The 20,878-nt window shown below is 41.6% G+C and overlaps 1 protein-coding gene across 3 annotated transcripts in view; it reads right to left on the bottom strand.

The window, feature by feature from the left end:
• Positions 1 to 20,878, bottom strand: part of TGFBR3 (transforming growth factor beta receptor 3) — a 121,365-nt gene that overhangs the window by 49,572 nt on the left and 50,915 nt on the right. For all 3 annotated transcript variants that reach the window (XM_055724574.1, XM_055724573.1, XM_055724571.1), the window contains one exon: positions 2,330 to 2,467. In XM_055724574.1, the coding sequence (XP_055580549.1) occupies positions 2,330 to 2,467 (138 nt within the window). The remainder of the gene's footprint in view (positions 1 to 2,329; positions 2,468 to 20,878) is intronic.

The raw sequence follows: 20,878 nt of genomic DNA, 5'->3' as shown, positions 1-20,878 counted from the left end.
GTGGAGCGAGAGGGACTGCAGGACCTAAACTGGGAGAGGCAATGGTGGATCCATACCCTGGCATTTTTGGTTCTACCATCTCACTCTTTCAGCTCTTTACAGAAAAGAAAAATACAAACCTTAGCATGGTAAAAGGAAGAATACATAAATTATATGGCACTTGAGATCCAAAATTGTTACAGAGGGCTACCCAGGTATTTAAACACGTAGGGATGGGTCAGCATTGACAGCCAGTTGACTCCTTGCAGCAGAAAGGCGAGTTCTGTACCTGCACAGCTGACGGGAGCAGTGTAATCCCAGCGCCACAGGCATGGGCTGGGAATGGATGGCGTGAGGCACCACAGCTTTCAGCCCTTACCATGACCAGCAGACCCTAAGAGGCTGGAGTACTGAGAGGAGGTATTTGAGTCCCACCAACAGAGAGCTGAACCTGTAGCACCTACCAAGCCTCCCAGCCTCACCAGAGAGACAGCCCACCCCTTGTTGCAGCATCGCTGACGGGTTTGCTGCAGCAGTTCCTGAGGCTGCACAACTTCTGCTCTGGCACGAACTGTGAGTGCTGCTGCTCACATTTTCAAGCCTGTTTCTTTAACCAGGAGAGCTTGAAATGGTTTTCTGAAGCAAACGCTTAGCTAATTGTACAGCTTTGGCAGTCAAGGCCTTGGGCATATTCCTATTGCTCCTATGCCTTAATGCAGCCTGCGGAAACCCCACTAAGCCAAACCAAGCGAGCCCAGCACAACCACAGTCTGAACACCAGCGCAGCCTACTGAGTGGAAATGGATGGCTCCCAGCAGAGCACCTCTTCACTCCCAGCAGTGAGGCAAGGGGAGAGGGAAAAATCCCGGAGGAGGAGGAACAGGGAAGAGATAGCTGAACACAAACTAGCTGGTATGAAATGGGCGTGATGATGGAGTAGTTGTAGGAGGAGATCAAAACTAAACTGAAAGTAGGTTCAAGACTTGATTAACTGATGAAAGGTGCTGTTTTCTTTGGACAGGAGAGGAGTGAGGACTTCTATCATTCTGTTGTTCATCATCTCGTTCCTCAGTCATTTTCTGAGCAGACCTGAACTGTACTGGTTGCATTAAGGACATACACCAGGAATGGTCATCAAGGAGATAACAGTCAAGAGTCTCTAACACATCAATTGAGAAAACCCAAGACTGTGAACACCCTGGAATACAACCAAGCCTGTGTTCTTTGCACCAATCTGTAACACACTGAAGTGGAAACAGGACAGAGTCCATCAAAGTTCAAATTATCAAGGGAATTCCTACTCTTGTACCCTGATGACAGGAAAAAGAAAAACAACCCCAGAAAACTTTTGGTGTCCAGCAAGTGCTAGTACTCTTGGTGTACTTAGTGATGTCACCACCATATCAGGCCAACTGAGAGAGCAGTGTCCCTCTTCCTAGTGTGCTAATGCTACACACCGTCCATCTTCCACTCCTGCTGATGCACAGTGACACCACTGAGTCCCCATTGGGCACTGCAGGAACAGTCTTGCCTACCACTGTCGGCTGTGCTGGAGGAGCAAAATTAAACCCTATAAGGATACAACTAAAAATAATCAAGTTTATTTCTGCAATTAGAGTTGAATATAGTAAAAGCTGCAACTTTAATAAAGACAACTCATGATTAGACATGATGTCACACATTAAAAATTTAGTCCAAACAACTTGTCTGTTTCACTACAAATAGCAAACTTGAATGTCCTGGCAAACCGTAAGGACATGATTTACAAATACTAGGTAATATTTGGATCCTACATTATAAGCAGTGCTCCAGTCTTTCTGAGAAATAAAAATGACTTCATTCTGGGCTTAGCTCAGTCATTTCAATAGACCAAGCTTCATCACAGGCATAAACCGTAATTGTACATATCGAGCTCAGTACATACAGATATTTGTTTTGGTCACAGACCACACAGCTAGTGTCCACCCATAATATTTCCCATTGCTTTGAGGATTTTTGCATTGTGGTACCATTAAACTTCTCGTCAGGACTGCCAATCTGTTATAACTTCGCACCTTTTTGAACTGGAATGGCTGCTAGTGTTAATAACTACACAATATGCAGATTCTGAAAAAGCAGTTTTGCTTTCTTTTCCTTGAATTCACATAACAAGTAATTGGGTACTTTTTCCAAACTGCTTTGCCCTACAACCTAACTGTTCCCCAGAGCACTACAGTGAAATTTGACCTCTTGTTAACTTGGGTTTTTTTAATGAATGTTTGAAAACTTTCCAAATGAATGCCATTAACTCTATGTCTTGTGTGACAAATAGCTATGATATAGAGCAGCCCAGAAGACCGTGTATACTTACAAAGAAAACTCTTCGGATTCCAGGTGCCAGCCTTTCTGTTTTTAGCTTCCAGACCAGAGGCAAAGGAGAGTTGAGAACAAACACCAGAGGCTTCTGGTGAATATGCACTGATGAAATTGGATTCAAATGTAACGTGACCTACAGAGAAACACAGAAATACATGAATACTTCCTTGGAAGTTTCAAAACTAAAAGTGGAATTTGAAACAATGGATCAAAGGTCACTTTTATATACATTACAATTTTCAGTCTTCAGACCTCTTGACTCAAGATTATAGATTAATCTACTTCCAAAAAAATCAGTCACCAGAGCACAGATAATATAAAGAATGAAATAGTTAACATTTGTGCTCTATGCTTGCAAAGCACTGCTAAAGTGTTTAAGAAAACCTTGGCAAATGCTGATGAAAAATAGCTTATGCAAAAGGTCAAACCACTAAGCTGAGAGCTGGAGAACAAGGAGATAAAAAGAGTTGCAAAGCAAACTCTGATTTCTGGTTTCTAGATGGTAGCCTACAATGCGGACTTAGAGCACAAACCTCATCTGCTGATGCTATTAGGGCTTAAATCTAATCTGAAAACCAAATAAAACTAAACAAACAAAAAACAGGAGGAACAAATCCAGAAACACAAGCGAGTGCTACACTAGTTTATGGAAGGAATTCAACAGAAATTTTATCATTGACTAGGGAAAGAAAATGCCTGTTTTCAGGGACTATAAGAATACATGGGGAAAATGATCCCAGGAAAGTGGACAGCAAGGCAACCTGTTAGAGGTGATTTTTATGCAACTAGTTTGTGGTCGCTGGAAGTTTCCCTTGCCCAGCTCCTCATATCCCAGCACTACCCTTCTAGAAAGGGACCGATGTGGAGCAAAACCCTAACCAAATGCACAACAGCAAACAAAACAGCTTGTCAGTTTTTAGCACATAACAACTTGTAATGGAAATCTTGGTGTGTTTGCAGTACCTAATAAGCTTTTTAAGCAGTCAGAATTTGGCTTGACAGTTCATCCTGCTTTATAGGAAAAAAGCTTTAGCGTGCCATAGAGAGATGAGAGATCACAAATTAAGCAGGCAAGCTGACGTCTCACAACAGTGGGTGGCAAGGGGGTTCTCTGACAATCACAGCTCTTTCTAGAAAAGGTATAGAGGGAGCAGACATGAACACAACCACCAATGTGAGTGGTGACACCCAGAAACGAGCATACAGGTAATTCAGAATGCCTCCTCCTAGAGGATCTGAAAGGAAATCTGAGACATGGAAGTCACTATGTATAGTTTATTGCATTATTCTTATACAGTGGTAAGCATCAGTTAGTTTACCATTAAAGTAGATGAAGATTCACCTGGCAAACTAACTAGATAAAAGCTAGAGACCAAACTGAATATTAGGTAGCCATTATTGTTGAAAATCTTTACAAAAGAAAAAGTTAGCTTTTTTTTTTAAAAAAAAAAATATTTTTTAATTATTTTCTCCCCTCTACACCCCAAAAAGTGAAACGTTCACCATCACTGCAAAGTAAAACTCAGACCCAGGTCTCAGGTCTGACAGAGACCTGGAAGTTCACAGAAGGAGCTGCTTCTGCTACCTAAGAGTTTGCTAGCTTTTTCGTAAGTAACTGGCCATGTTACCACATCAATCAGTAAGCAGATGCTTACATGCAGAATCTACTACATCCTTAAAGTCACTGAATGAGCGTATCTCAAGTCCCCACAGTGAAACAGACATCAAATCCCATAAACACACCTCTGGGGGCACTGAGGACATCCCTGTCTTCATCTCTGTGATGCTTGATGAAAACTTGTTGGAAAACTGGTATTAAAAGAATAATTCCGTATTTGTACTAAAACCAAACTACTTTAGAGAACGAGCACCTCTTTCCCTTCAGCAGCCAGGGGCAGTGCCAGCTCTGCCGGCAGGATGGCTGGGCACTGCCACCTTCCACCCCAAGGCAGCCACCTTTCTCACTGCTCAGCCTCTCCTGGCAGCCGGCCTGCTCGTATTTATGCATATCCAAAAGAAAACATTAAGTACCACAGATTACCACATCTTCTGGGCACCACATGTCTCTCCATTTTCTGCCTCAAGAGAATAAAATACCTCATTTTAGGGAACTGCAGGGTGTTAGCGCTCTGAATGCTAATGGGATGACAAAGACTGCAAATGCCAAACAGTCATGATCTTAGCTATAAAACCTGCCTTACCGTATCAGGCACTAGAGCCAAAATAATTCTGTTCGCTAAGAGTAAGAGAGAAGATAACATTATTTGTTTTACAAGGCTCCCACTTTGTTGTTCTGTCTAGAAATGGAAAGGTGCAAGTGGAAAGAAAAAGGTGTTTAGAACTGCTATTAAATTCATGGCTATTAAAAAGCTTTCATTGATTCTTGTGGTTTTTCAGCTGTAATCACAGCTAATTAGCAATAAGCTGTTTAAACTATTAAATATAATTACCTTGTTCTGGGGTTATGTTTTCTTACAAAGCAATAAAAATAATGTAATCTATGTTTACCAAAGTAGCCCAGTTACATCTTTTACAATCCTGATCTGGCAGATGAGAGTTCTAATTTTATTCTATTATTTTTCCAGCTCCAAATGGCATAAAGAGCATTTGATTTTAAACTCTCTAAACTTCAAAGCATCAAACAGAAAATCTACTACACTAAATGAAGTAAACATTAAACACATCCACTCTTATCATATGCATCTATAGCCATGTTTTCCTACCCAATGATAACTGGTTTCTTCTGATCCTAAAGGAAGACCAATGTAAGTATTGATGAAATGAGCCTTAATATAAGTTTACTTACTTAAATAACCGAAAATAGAAAACCAGTAACAATCCACTCACACTGGCCAACCGGGGCACTCAGCTTGGGTTTGCACCCTGGTTGTGCTTTTATTAGAATGTCAGATCAATGCAAAGAAGCAGCTCCTGTTAGAATTTTGTTAAAATTTTTGCTATTTAAAACCTCTGGTATTTATTAAAACCAGAAATGATACAAGAAATATAACACACTCTGAAAACTTCATCTCAGAAACAGCTAGGCCAAGTCCTTTGGGTAATAAGGAAATGGAGAAGAATCTCTGTTTCAACTGATCTCAGACAAGTTTACTCAAAGCCAACATCTATCAGACAAGACAGATGTTTTAGACTTCACAAGATTTCTGCCTATTGGTTTGGTCACATGAGAGAGCATATAGGGCAATCATACTACCTTAGTGAGAAAATGAGAGACTCTTTGAAACTGGATCTGCTCTCAGATTCTGTAGTTGTTATTCCTCTAGGCTTTGGAAATTAAATATGCATATAATACACACACACTTATTTCCATACATGCGTGGAAATAATCAACAAAGTTTGAGCCATATTCAGGAGTGGTGATATACCTATCCATGCCTTTGGCTGGAAATGTAGGGTAAGTTATATCACATAATGGAATTTTCCAACATTTCTGCCTGAAAAGTGCAGACTGATCCTTAAGAAGAGCTACAAGACTTTAACGCAAAACCAATTATTTTTTCGTAAGTAAATTAAGTGTTCCCGTGCTTTCAGAATAAATGCAATTTTGCATTACTGCACTCCTCAGTTTGCTCGTGAGCAAGACAGCAACAAAACACATGACTCGATATTCATATTCCTAGTCCTAAACTTGAGAAAAAATAGAGTTAATGTGAGCATGTTTCTACAGCAGCCTCTGCCACTATATTCCTTGGCATATATATTCCCTGTCACTATGCTTCCTGGTGTAACGGAGTCCTCAGCACCAACCTGGTGTTTTCCAGACTAAGAAAAAAAACCCACAGAGCTGCTCAAAAACTGTTCAGGACCATCTTGGTCATTGTATTTTTCATAATTGATTTTTACTTCAGAGCTAGTGCTGATGAGGAACAGCTGGACAGCCTAGCCTGAATGTGACTGTTCCCACTGAGGAGAAATACAAAATTAACAGACTCCTCATAGTGTAACTATTTCCCTCCCCCCTAGTATTTATGATCTGCCCATCATTGCCTGTGCTTGATGATACACAACAGTGGTATCTACTATGAGAGACTTTTTCCTGGTCCTTAGAAAGATTCTCAAGCAAACTGCTGGGTAGTTACTAGCATTGAAGAGCTTTTTGCCAACAATCTAGCTGCCAAGCATATGGGTTTTACGGTGCATAATAGCAGTCAGTGGACTATCAGACAGAAATTTCAGCCCATGTAAGTTAGCATGGTTCAAACAGCGCACCAGAGAGATGAGAGGTGTTTCTGTGTGGAAGGTAGCAGTCTGAACTGTGAATCCAAAGTAAGAGCCTGGAATTTATGCACCAGAGATACCCACACATCTCTTCCACTCCTGCTTTAGAGATTGAAAGGCTTAACAGGACTCTAAGGTGTTACAAACTTATGACATTGACACAAGCACAAGCTCCATGCTCCAGCTGTACCAGCACCTCCATGGTGACACCACCTCTCTCTCTAGCTCTGCCTTGTTAAGCTTTCTGCTGTCACATCTGTGCTCCCAAACTTCTGCCATGGCTGCCTCCATCCACAGCACTGCAGTGGAAGGTCCTCATCCCTACTCTTTACAGCAATATCTCTCACCAAAATGTCATTTCTGCTAGACTGCCCCCACTGCGGTTCTAGTAAAACCATATATTGGCTGAAACCTAAGTCATGCTCCCCTTTCCCCAGCCACCCTGCTGTGTTGTCTTAGCTCATGTACTCTTCAAGGCACATCCTTTCTCAAATGTCTAGACAGTTCACAGCACCTTCTGAACACTCCACAAATCAACAGAAAGGTACTGGATCACTTCAAACCACCAAACAAAATGTTTCCAATTAACAGCAAAAGAACTACCTAGAAATTTTCCCTTTCTTTTTGTACTGTCACTTGCAGAATCCATATTATTAAATGTTTATGTGAAGCATTGTCCAGAAACACCATCAGAAACCAGCCCTACATATGCTTGGTGCTGTACAGCTAGATATGAACATGAAAACATTACGAACTTATTGAACTCTGTCGTAAAACTCATTATTTTTATGAAACTCCCATATAAGCTTTTTTTTTTAAATTAGGTATCTTAAAAGAGATATTTTCCATCCGTTCTTATAGGTTCAAAGAAGCTTATAATACATATACATTTTGTACTTCTCAGCAGCATACCAACTTAGCCAAAGTCTTCTACACCTCAGACAGCTCTATGACAAGTTTGGTCAAACCAGAATAAATAAATGGACTTAAAGCACTTTTAGGTCACCTAGTCCATTTAACAAGCAGCTGCTATTGCTCTGCCTGTGTTATTTTTAAAATGCATTAAGGGACAGCACACTGACCAAGCAGACAGCAGCACAACAGTAGTACAGGGGAAAAAGTCAATGTGGTCCAATGCATCCCCCACTCGTGGCGAAAGGTTCATTTGATCACTGAGCTGTTGCATAGCCAGCATATTCATTATGCAAAAAATAGTTAGGCCAGACCTTCTGGACACGTGTGTCAGCTCTCGTCCTCTCGGCAAGGTTCAGCTTGAGCAGCTCTTTGTCAGAGCCAGCATCTCTTCCAGCCTCATGCCTGCCTTTTGCGGCGTCCTTTGGCACACACTCCTCCAAACATGACTAACTCATGAGGAATACAACTTTGGTCACAGGTGAAAAATAAAGATTAAAGCTATTCTAAAAATCTTACAGCAAAACCTAAAAATCCATTTTTAAAAATCATACCAACAATAGCATACAACCGTGAATAGGACATGTACCACAGAGAAATTTTTTGTGTCCTTTTTGCTAGAATGCATTTTTCAATATAAGTTATAAAACCTGTAAAAAAGTAAAATAAAGACTTTAAAAAGATACCACATTTCATAGGTGCCATGTCTATCAAACTTACACTGGCATCACCTAGCCAGCTATATTTGCACGTATTCATGCTGGCCACCACTGTCTGCCCAGTCCGCAAAGAGTTCCTTTAGGGTCTCTAGCAGCAGCAAGGTTAAGGCGGCTGCAGAGGCTCCTCCGTCCCCAGAGATCACAGTTTCATGGAAGGCTGAGTATCACCACAGAAACCAACTACAAAAACAGTCCACGGGCTCCTGTCCTGTTACTCTGGTAAAGCAATTTGTACTACGTGAAAGGCAAGGGCACAAATGCTGAAAACTGATCAAAGTAAACGCTGCTGTTAAAGTACCATTTTGTTTTGCTGACTTCAAGGCATCAAATCGCAGACGCTGTTTTGTTCTAAAAAGATGAAAGTCAAGTGCCAAGGATTTGTAAGGTTGAATTAACTATTCCAGTGTGAAGGCCTTTAGATAAGTTCACAGCACATTTTCCAAAACAGCCATTACGAATTTGTGTTAATGAACCACGACAAAAATATGCGGTGTTGCATTGAATTACACTGCCCAGGCCAGGACAGCTGTTCTCTAAAAGAAAAATGGATTTTAACTCTCAGATCATATAAACACTTTCTGACTTGGAAGTGCTGCACTAAAGATAGATTTATGACATCTTAACTCATTACTCAGCCGCAAAGATTAAGGTAGTTATACAAAGCGGGCAAAATTTAGAACAGAAACCTGAAAATGTATACCTATGACTTCCCTCTGTAAGTGTTCTCACTCTTTTTGTTAATGTAGTATTTATAGTACATAAATTATTCTGGTATCGCAACGGTCAAAGCAAGTAATATGAAGGAACTTACCTTTACAGTTCATTAGCATATATTTTCCAATGTAAGTAGTTTAGGATTTCTGTTGAAATTCACTTGAAAAATATAATGTCAATACAGTAATACTGTAAATACATTAATACTGTAAAAGAATTCAGTCAAGGATTAATCCATGACTCCACCTCAAGTGGTGGGATCTAGTACTGCGCCACTTTCAAAAAGTGTCAGTTGCTTTGGGAAGGATCTCTAGGCGAAATTCTTTCTTTTTAAGATGAGAGTAAAGAAAAAGTGTATTCTTTAGGCAGGGACTGTGAATTCTAAATGGAAAACTTTTTTTTCCCCCTCTCATATTTTTGCTATGATCATTGAATATTGTGTTACAAATTTGACACCAAGCCAGCTATTGTAGATTGCAATGTCCAGCTTTCAAGAGCCAACAGTTTCCAAGACAGAGTTTACTGATTTTTCCAAGAAACACAAAATACATTCACATGACGTTACTGCTTGAAGGTAATTTTGCTCAAAGGGTTACAGATTTGCACTCTTAAAATCAAATGACTGTATAAGCAAGTTCCTATAAGCGCGTGAGACCCCACCGCTTTCCTTATGGGAAGGTTTTCCAATGCAGACTCTTTAATTCGTACAAGGCGAGCACCTATTTATTTAGAAATTCACTCCAGCAATGAGACAGAAGATCTTCAGAACAGTATCAGAGAAATAAACAGCTCCAGGAAAACTGCAATGCCATTAAAAACAAGCACTCATACCCACACACAGTCACTTTTTCTCCTGCAGAACTCAAAGCTGTGGCACCCTCACCGGCCCTGCCAGGGATGCACCATGCTTTCCTCTCTCTGCCAGGCCAGTGCTAAAAGATGCTGCTGGGGCAGGGAGGGACCTGCCCCCTGGGGAGAGAGCAGGGGGCTGTGATGTATAAGGCACGTGTGGGGAGGGAAAGCCCTTTTCTTTTTGCATTACTGCCAGGATGAGGCACAACTCTGACCCCTGGGAACGGGTCTGAGTCCCTAGTAGCATTTACCAGGTGTGTGGAGGACTGAAGTTTACTTCCAAAGCTCAGGTAAAAGCCTAAACTAATTCTAAAACCAATCCTTTGCTTATTTTCTTGTAAATATATGGTTGCAAACAGATTGGCATTGCCTGGACCTTCTCACCCACACTCTACAGAGAAATCAGATTGACTGAACAGTAGTTACAGTAGTTGTGAAAATAATGGGAAAGATTCAGCCCGGCATAATTCCACTGAAGCTACTGGCATTAAGTCAGAGACTGATCTGGTCCCACACCTTACTTTATAAAAAAAAGAATACTTTTGCACATCCTGCTGACCCTTATGATCTACCACCCAGACTGGAAAACTGGGCTCCATCAAAATGAAGGCAAGGGAACAGAAAGGCTGACAAGGACTATCCGACTGTGACCTACAGCCCCCGCTGTGGGCTCTTCATTAAGAAGTACAGTCAGAAACCTTTGACCAAAAGGTGTTTGATATCTCCCCCCTTTTTTTTTTCTTCTACTTGTCCTTCAACAGGGGCTAAAGGTCAGGGTGCACTGTGCTAGACACAGGCAGTTCCCTCCCCAAAGAGCTTACAAATCAAGACATTCAAGTCCTGCACCACATGTGCATGCCAACATCCACTAACAAACTATTTTGAAGTATGTGCAGTGATCCCAGAAGGCCACTTTAACATGATGATGCATTTTTAATGATTCAGAGGAGAAATGGCAACCCCAATGCATACGTTCAAAGGGAGAACTAAGCAAAGCTCCCTTCACCCTCAGCGAGGATGGAGCATCGTTACCCCTGCATTTGGCACCTATTATGCTCAGAGCAATGTCTGCAAATGGACATACCATCCTTAATGAAGACCTAAGGTCAACCCTCAGAACCAGATTGAAAACCGACCAGCCCACCCGCTGACACAGTAGTTGTGTCTGACAGTCTGATGAAGGACAGTCCATTAGAACAGAACCCTAAGAGCTCGCAGCATATTCAAGTATTATCTGTGGTTCTCCCTCCAGTCCAAGTTCTGGTACCTTTCTAGCCCTAAATATCAAATGACAGCTGAGAATCTGTGCAACAGGATGGAATTACAGCACGTTTAGACCTCCTCATATGGATTCATAGTTCAACTCCTCCAAACAACAAAGCAAATCACAAGTGAAATTTAGTACTGCAACATTTATCAAATACATAACATGCAAGACAAGTACAGCATAGTACAGTGGCATGCTGTATATGGCCCTAAATATACTGCTCAGTACCCGGCAGCACTGTTGTTTGTATCTGGTTCATAACTGATGGTTTACTGCACCAGTGATACTTTCTTCTCAAAAGTGCAAGAGTGTTCGCATGCCATATAATGAATCCTAAGGGGAAAGTCCTCTTTTCACACATTTTGTGGGAAAATTTCTTGTTGGCTTTAGATCTGCTGAAGGGCACAGGATCCATTCCTGTAAGCCACAAGTACAGCATCTCCCCTGTTGTTAAGTGGCCTATTTATAAAACAGTGTCACATCAGACTAAGATTTACTTTAATGATTAAGGTAGAAGACTTGTGAAAAAGAAACATTTTCTCAGATGTTCTACTCTGCACTTATATGTACATATACTGCAGATCTAAGCTTTTCTTTGGTGAATCAGCTGGGCTACAAAGTAAGTTTTATTTTATACTCCTCTTCCTTTCTCCCATCCCTAAACTATTACCAGACAGTTGTGTCACATTGTGCCCAATGCCCTGAAAAAACAAAAGTGGGAGGGAGTTTTAACTACTATGTTGGAGGATATATGAGTACCTACTAAAAAGCAGCTCCTGTCCCAAAGAAAATGCTTCTTAAACTGACAGATAAAACACAGATGACAAACTTCTGCCAGGACCATTTTCCTTAAATGCATTTGGGGCACTCTGAGCAAATCTACACAGGCTTTTCCAGGGAAACACAAGTTTCTGTTGCCTGTATTCTCAGCAAGTTCGATAGGCGCTAGCCACCCAACCAGAAATTATATAGCTGCATTAGTGTACCACTACAGGATTGACACACCTTGCCTCTCAACAGGCCTTGTTAGTTATGGCTCAGCATGATACTAATCATGGGTTCAGAGACTCAGCGTTAGCACTATCTCATCTCTATCGGGCTCTGAGGGTAGACGTGGCAAGTGCGTGGTTCAGCTCAGCTGCAAAACACCATGCAGATTTAATACAGCACACTGTTTCCTAAGAACAGCACAGCAAAACTGGAATCTGAACAGAGAATTTCCAAACCTCAAGGTAAATCCTGAACAGATGAACACTCTGCTTCCCGCTCTCAAAAGCTGCAGGTGGGGAAAGGGAAGAGGCTGAGACAGGTTTCACAAAGCTAGAAAAGATTATAAACAAACATGAAATAGATGATGGGAAGACCGCAGGACAAAGGGTTATGCCATTTGAAAGTTCCCCCGTACAAAACAATTTGCTCCTCAGAGGTTTCGCAGCCAGACCACACATAGATCCAGATGACTGGAAAAAAGAAACATCATTCTACAGGTGTCTGTTAGAGAGGCACAGTCACATAGGGAAGTGTAAAATGTGGAGTTCACATTTTTATTGGACATGTAAAACTAAATTCTTGCTTTCCAAGCCAGGGTAAAGAACAGCGTGTGTGCATGAGTCATAAAAAACTGAAAACCTAAGCAGCAGCACCAGATTTAGGAAACAGTTTTGTTTACTTTCTTGTCAGTAACTCACCAGCCTGAGTAGGAGTTGGTGCAAGTGTGCATCTGTAACACATATGCTCACAAATGGTATTAGAAATTAAATGCAAAGGAAACTGCTTTCAGAGGACTTAAAGTAACTAAAACGAATACATTGCTTCTCTACTCGCCTGGGGCAGCTCCTCATTCTTCACAATTTTTTTCTATTTTCAGATGTAAAAAAAAAAATATTCAGAACTTCTATTTTCTGTACAAATAAAAAAGTATGTTGGGAATAGTTCAACAAATAAATTAATGATACTGACTACAGGGAAGAAAACAAAAAAACACCAAAACCCTAAGGAACCAAATTTTCTATTTAGTCAGGCCTATCCATACAAATAAGATTACTCACATCTGTACATACTTGCAGAATCAAAGCCATGAAAACTGACAAAATCCTCCAGAAGACATTACTGTGGCTGTCATGCAAGTATTTTCTTGCACAATGATGCCATTTCATGCACTTCTTTATTTGCACTTGCTTGAAAACAGATTTATGGAAGAAAGTACTGGCTTGCTTTCCAGCTAACAGTGTAAGCACAGACTGCTGCTCCTTGCTTGCAGTATTTTTCCATGTAGCTTTGGGTACGTTTTCAGTGTCTGATTTACCTTGTTGCAAGTATCACTTGAAACCCAATTAGTGGAGGAAAGAAGGCATGTTCCAATGATCTATTCTGAAGAGATACTTCCAGAGCAGGTGCCACTGTGCTTGTCTGCAAAACCAATGTCATACAGAGTCACATTCCTCAACAGGCCTCAAAACTTATTCTCACACGCACTAGTAGATCATATCCGTGCAGAAGAAATGAAGACTCTGCTTCCTTGGGTGATGACAGAAGAGTGAGCCAAACTTCAACCCGTCTTCAGGGTTAGAGAATGCTGGTTATCTCTGGAAAGGTGACAGATTTTAATATTTCTCCCTCACTAATGAGATTTGGCTCGTCACCAATTACCTCTCATCTAGAAACACTAACTACTGCTACCACCACGTTCATCACATACGGCATGAGCTCCGATCATAACAAAAATATTTCTGTATTGTAAGTTGCCATGACAATCGTTAGAGAGACACTATCACCTAAAGATTACCTATAATTCCTTCAAACTTTTTTGAGTAATTTAAGTTTCAGATATTTGTACCTCACGGTGGTGCTATTTTCGCATCTTCTTCAAATAACAAGTCTTACTACTGTAGAAGCACTGTTTATGTTTCACAGAGAAAATAAGAGACTCTTCTAGCAAAACACAAACTTGAGTATAAGTGTTATCAAACATATGATCTACATTTAAAAAAACCACACACAGTTAAAACATTTGTTCCTCTTCTCCTATCTTGCCACTGCAAGGTTTTACTTTTTCAGCAGATACAGGAGCATGGCTGTCAGGCACAGCAAGCGCCGCACAAGCTATGTTGGAAATTTTCCCTGATGCTGAGAGGTCGGAGGGAGAATGACTTCACTAATTCCAGCTTTTGGTTCAAACAGACACTCCAGAGAACAACATAAACACAACCACTCATGACAAGCGTTGCTCCAATATCACAGACACACGCATGTACCAGCCCAAAGCTACACTGGAACCTGTCCATCAAGTTTGTGATACAAGCAGACTCCTGGAAATGTCATCACTTCCTTAATTATCTTTTCTTGGGGAAAGTAACAATAAAAAAAGGAGTAATTAATAAATACTCCACGACACGTCAGATAGAAGCTCTGAGGAGGGAACTGGAGACTGAGAATGTGAATCACAGTTTATATCAAAATCAAAACACATGCATCTGCCTGAAAGAACGTGTAAGTGCATGTGCACAGTGTGCTTACACACATGTGAGCGACAGGGAGGGATGAAGAAGGGTCCACCTAGTAGAGACAATAGCTGCAACCACCCCATTTCCCCACAATCCTGCACCAGCATATCAGTACCTGCAGGTATTTGCAGCAGAGGAAAACAAGAGTCCGATTTTTAGCTTCCAAGAGGTCATTTTATATAGCAGTCAGCAAAACTGAAAAATTTGAGCAATCAGGATCATTCTGACATTTTTTCCTTTTGAACCCTTTAGCCATCTGTGGTGGACCTTGGCATGGCTTCAGATACTGTTCCATACAGCGCTCAAACCGAGAGCAGGTCTCACTTTCTGCGCACAAATAGTCCTGTTTCTACAAACAGAAAATACCGAGGGTTTGCACAGCACTTTCCAAGTCACGACAAGTCACTGCTGCCTCTTTAAGGGCAGCCAGGCACCAAGCCACGCTCCTGCAGGACAGCAGGCTCTGCACAGGCCGGCTCCTCTGGCTGACACAGGACTTCCTCTGGCAGTTCTGGTGGGCAGAACTTGGAACCACTGCCAAAGCCAATGACCAATAAATCCTGAGATGGCTAAAAACAACCCACAAAGACTGCAGTCCAGTGCAAACAAGATGAAAAAGTCACATTAAAAAAGGCTGGATTTTACGTAAGCTTATGTTAGCACAGATGCTTCAAAGTGCTAATGAAGAAAGGAGGGGGAAGAGGGCTGTGAGGGCTCTTTTAGAAATGGAGGCTGAGGTGGCTGTTGGTTTGTTTGTTTTTTAAAGACATGGCAAGGAGGCGTTCATCAATGGAGGCAATTAAGACAGTGTCATTTTAGTGTATTAGCTGCACATGAGTTGCTGCTTTCAGCAGACACGGTGGCATCTGAGAAAGACACTGAACACTTGCAATTTCTGCAGAGCACGCTGCCAGTGTCTTCAAGGCTTTATAAGGTCTATCACGTGCTTCACTTCCAATTCAGTCCAGTACTCCAGAAGCCCAGAAAAGGCTCTTGGGCAAGGCTGTGGGGAAAGGGACTAACAACAGCCTGTGAAACCACCCTGGTGAGGCAGCTGAGATACCACACAGGCTGTGGGCAAGCTTTGGGAAATACCCAGGATCAAGAGATGCACGTGATGAGGCACTACTGCTTTCCAAGCAACAAATACAGGGTGTTCCTGGAGTACGTCTGCCACAGCGTCGCCCACAACTTGACTCCGAGACCTCACTGGCACAGAGTGCCGGTGGAAGCAGTAATTCATCTGGGCTTCCCATTCTTGGTCGTCTGATGTGGGCCCCTTCCCTCACTCTTACAAGTGGTACGCAAAACACCTTGAAAGGAGACTGTGATAAAAAGCAGCAGTCAACCTCAAGCTTGACAGAGAGGTTTGCAGGTGGCCAATTAATTTTCCATCGCCACTCTGCAGATCCCAGCTGGACCGATAACACTGCCTCTGCATAACTTTGTGAGCCACAGATCATCAAGGAACAAGCAGTAACAGGGTAAAAGCAATCAAATTGATCTTGATGGGCTCAGAGTAACAGGAGCGTGTATGTATGGCACGTATGAGGTTAAAGCCAACCAAGCATCACGGAAAATTTGAATATTATACACCCAACCAGCCCCAGAGACGGTATCTTAAAATGTCCACAGTGGGCCCACAAAAACATGCAGTACAAAAGTAAATGCGGCTTCTTGGTAATGTAGGACCAAGAAAGACCTACAGCCCCACTGAAACCCTGACAGTTGCGGAAGCTGGTGTGAGCAAAGCCTAGCGCACGTGGCACAGCCAAACTGCAAAGCCAAGCACAGGAAGCATGGGGCAAGAACTTCCCAAATGGCAAAAAATCACTTCCCAGACTACTCTGGAGATTGTCAACACCCAATACTGAACTGGCTGGCTACATGACTGCAGGTGTCAGACTCCAAGTGACAATCCTTCCTGAAAAACACTCTCTTCTTAGATGACTCATGAAGCTGGATTAGATCAGCCCAGACTTTCACCAAACCTCTCCCACACTGTAGTCTTCTTTTGAGGGTTTACCTTCTCACATTTGGAAAAAAATTCTTTGCCTCTTTGCCACAAAATTACCAGTCCTCTTGTCTGAAGTCTCACCTCAGACTTCTCCAGCACCCAAAAGACAAAGCACCTTCACTACTTCCATCTCCTCTCCTTCATCCCCAGACAGACTGGGCAGCAGCACAGCCACCTGCACCACTCCCCTCCCAAGCCACATCACTCCAGGCAGTTCATTCCACTCCTGCTTCAAAAACCCTGCACATGTTTGCATTGTCACTTGTAAGTCTGCTGCTATAGTTAGGCAACTATCACTGCTGCCAAGCAAAGGTGGTCAGAAAATCGAGAGGCAAGAACAGTTAAATACCCTTGCAGGGTTCAGATCTGGTCTGTACCTTGGCAGAGGCACAGTGCTTTATGTTTGAGAGCTTCTTCTGAAGCAGCAACTATTTTTCTTCAAAACAAAGGCCTTTGGCCCACCAGAAGCACCAAACGTACCCACATGCAGCGGCACAGGCTTCCCACCGTACCACAGCAAACGAGCAGAGGGCAGATGCAATGCAGCCTGGCAAACCAAGCAACATGTCCTGTATTTCCCAGGCTAACCCTACACCACACACTCTGGTCAGCTCACCAGAAACACCAAATTTGTACAGCTAAGTGATCTGGCAGTGCACAGATCCAATATCAATGCTAGTGAAGTCTGTGGTCTTACTCAAAAGTTTCATCTCACAGAACTAACAAACTATTCTTGAGCCTCTTATTTTAGTATCAGTTTAGGACTGCATAGGATAATGATCCAATTATTTTAGTTTGGATTATTCAGACCAAGCTGCAGGGTGCTTAAAAAATTCACGTCAAGCTCGCCTGTTTTGTCAGTTTTAGAGCAGCTTGGTCAAGCTGACACTGAGAGCTCAGCATTAAAAAGCCCCAGTAAAAAGAGAAGCTGACCTTATTTCTACTATATGTGAGATCCTGAAGTCTCAGAAAACAGCCTAGGTGGGCATTCGATTGGTACTAAATGGAAAACTGTTTTAACAAATGCACTGTTAGAAGAAGAAATAAATAAAATGGAATCAAACGAACAACTAGGCAACAGCAATCTCAGTAACTCCAGCCGTCAAATAACCTTGAATTCCCTTCCTGCCTGCTGTCGGCACAAGACCTACAGGCTCCCTCCGACCATGGCTCTCGTGCAGCAGGTCAGCATGTTTAAACTATGACCAGAAAGTGGCCCCTTTATCACAGCTGAATCTCAAGGCTGTCCCCAGATCTCTGGATGCCTGAGCATGAAACAAAACATTTTTCCCTGACATAGCCTTGGGTAAGGCTGTTGTGGTGATAAACTTCTAAAAACAGTTAAAACAAACACACTGGGAAATACAGCAAGTATGTAGGAAAATAGGCTTTCATTACCCTCATTGTCCAGATCTTCAGAGTCCTAAAATACAAAAACATTGTGACACAGAAGAATTATCCTGAATTCAGGATGCAATGCAAAGGTCAGGATATAAAAATACATGATCAGGTGACTGTTTCAGGGTCTTGTCCTGTCCCATTTTCACAACTTAGAGGATCTCTTCAGAAAGTGCAACATTGGACTTAAATAATTTTGCCCATCATTTTAGGACTTTTCAGTGGGTTGGCTCTGGAACCTGAGATACATCACTAGTAAGTACCTGGCTATTGTAATTAGCTTGCTCCACAGGAAGTAACAGGCATTTTAACATTGGGAATGCTCTCAAAGGAAAACAATTTTTATTATGAAATTGTTGCCAAGTAACATTGATTAAAAGTGGGGAAAAACTGTTGAATTATTACAGCCTCAGTGGCATTACTAAAAATTATAAAAATAAAGATGAGTCCTTGATTTTCCTGCTTTCATTTCACGTAACACATGTTCAACATCTGTATCAGGCCTAACATCTTAAAGCTATTGAGGATGAGGATGTCAATGAAAACAATAGTGAATCCATTGCCAGAAACTCTGATTTCATTTATTCATATGTATTCAATCCTAAGTATTCACACGAGATTAATTTTATATGCCCCTGCTCCCCCTTTAGCTGTTTCAATTGTGGCTGCATGCCTAAAGCAGCTCAGGGAAATTCAGCTGACAGGTATAATAAAAGAATCCTCCATTAATTTAGGACTTGATAATATATCCAATCTAAGGAGTGACTTTCATCTTAAAATAATTTTTACATTTTCTGTACACATTTTTGCAGTGCAAATCTCTGGAGTTTCCAAAAGTCTCCACAAACAACAATTCTTTCTCATAATAGAACATGCAGCTCCACGAGAAAACAACTATCTCCCTTCTAAAAACTGGGAAACTGAAGCAGTGAAGATACCCAAAGCTGAAGAAAAATTTAGTCTAAGAGTTCAGCAGTCCCTGGCTTTCAGCTGAGACCCAGATCAGTACAGAAATGCACACATGCACTCACTTCCCCAGGAATATTTGATCAAATAAAACAAACAAAAAAGGCTTGCCTTTTTCATGCCAAGTTCAATATAAACACTTGTGGCTATTACATGCACCCGTATTCTATTTCCTATGATAAAGCATGGCCAATACGAATTGCGATAAAAGACACTCTAAGAAATACTTGAAAAAGATTGGAACTTATTGGGGCTCTTACTTGAAGAAAGTGTCTTCACAGTCTCCACAAATGAGCGTCACCCCATCAGGGATTAACAAAGTAAAATACAAACCAGTTCCTTGAAGATCACAGATCACAGCATTTCATGATACGAACTGGTATTTACCAGATTTCAGCCTTAACATGAAAGTGCTAAATTACTGATTTAGTTTTGCAGAATTTGTTCAGAATACCTAACCCCATGTATTTCTACCGGTCCGCTTCCCACCCTCCCCCAGTTTATAGGGAAGAAAAAGCACCCAAACCTTACAAATCTTTCAGAAATGCCTGCATATATTACAGGGGGAACACATGCCCCTGCAATGCCCTCCCCCTGCATCAGTCACCCCCCTGTTTAAATTTGTGAACACTTGTTGTCTGTATATTCTACACAAGTGTCAAAATAAGTTAAATTAATGCATACACGTATGTTGCATATTTATGAAAACAGGATAACTGCACAAGTATGTTTAATACATGAGCTCTCCAAGGAATTTGCTAGGGGAAGTTTACACTCCTTCCAGCAAGTAAGGAATGTGTAATTTAGCAGCATCTAGCACAGGGCAGGTCAAAACCAAAACAAACCCCAACCTCCTCCCCCCAAAGCAAGCCTTCACTTAAAGATTTTCAGATCTTGCATTCCGCATTATCAGAACTTCAGCCAACATCTAAATGAACACATGATTTATTTTAAACATGCTTTCAATGCTGCTGAATCTAACATACTGTCAAACAAAAATACTGTTTTTATTCTGGAGTATACTGGAAATGCTGTTTGACAAACAGATCTCTCTACCTTTGCTATCAGCATTTGCAGGCAACAGGAAATACCTCAGCTGGTAAATCAAACTAATGTAACTTGAGGTGATGGGTACATTCTACTTTAAGACAAAAGGCCACTTGGAGTTGGTTTTACAATAATGGAAAAGATAACATTTGCTCTGCTTTGTTTTCAGAATCTGATCCTATAAGTAAAATCTGATCTTTGCGAGTTGTTTACTCTCTTTTGCTCGGCATTGTCGCCAGCAAGCCTTGCTCCAGCTTCCTGTGCATTTTTAGAGCAGCCATTTCCAAGGGCTGTGACTGGAAACTGGTTGGGAGTTTGGAGGACGCTAAGGGCTACAAATTGTGAAATACATTCTGTGCCCTACACTTCAGTATACCACAGAAGCACACAGAAAAGACAGCTTGGGGCAAACTGCTTTCTTACCATAAGCACATTAGAGGAGGCACACACAGCCTCTTTCTGCCAGACAGCAACTATCTTTGTTCAAGCTGAATTTTTAAATCTTCCATCGTTCTGTCAAGATGATTAGACAGCAGTGGCACAGCCTGCAACCTTGTGCATGCGTGACTTGCTCATGTTGTGTGCACACACAACTGCAGAAACTGCACTGTTACACAAGTAGTGCTAGGAGCGTCGAACCAGAGGAAAATTTGGTTTTATGCAAATGGGCGCTTTGCAGTTGATTCATTCTGGTCTCTCGGGAAACACAAGCTCCAGCTGTAGCCTGCTTCATCCCATCCCCAGGCAACCTTTAGAAACTAAGAAGTTACAAGTTCCCACTGTACCATATCCCCACAGCAAGGACACTCTTTTGCCCATTTTCAACAAAATTCGTGATTACCTTATGAGACCTACCCCTCATATCAAACACGTATATCACTTGTCAACGGATTTAAAGGTTCCTGGATGA

This window comes from Falco cherrug, chromosome 12 (assembly GCF_023634085.1).
Source record: "Falco cherrug isolate bFalChe1 chromosome 12, bFalChe1.pri, whole genome shotgun sequence".
Classification (NCBI taxonomy): domain Eukaryota; kingdom Metazoa; phylum Chordata; class Aves; order Falconiformes; family Falconidae; genus Falco; species Falco cherrug.
Note: the sequence above shows the minus strand (reverse complement) of the source record. Positions and strands in the feature narration are given on the sequence as shown.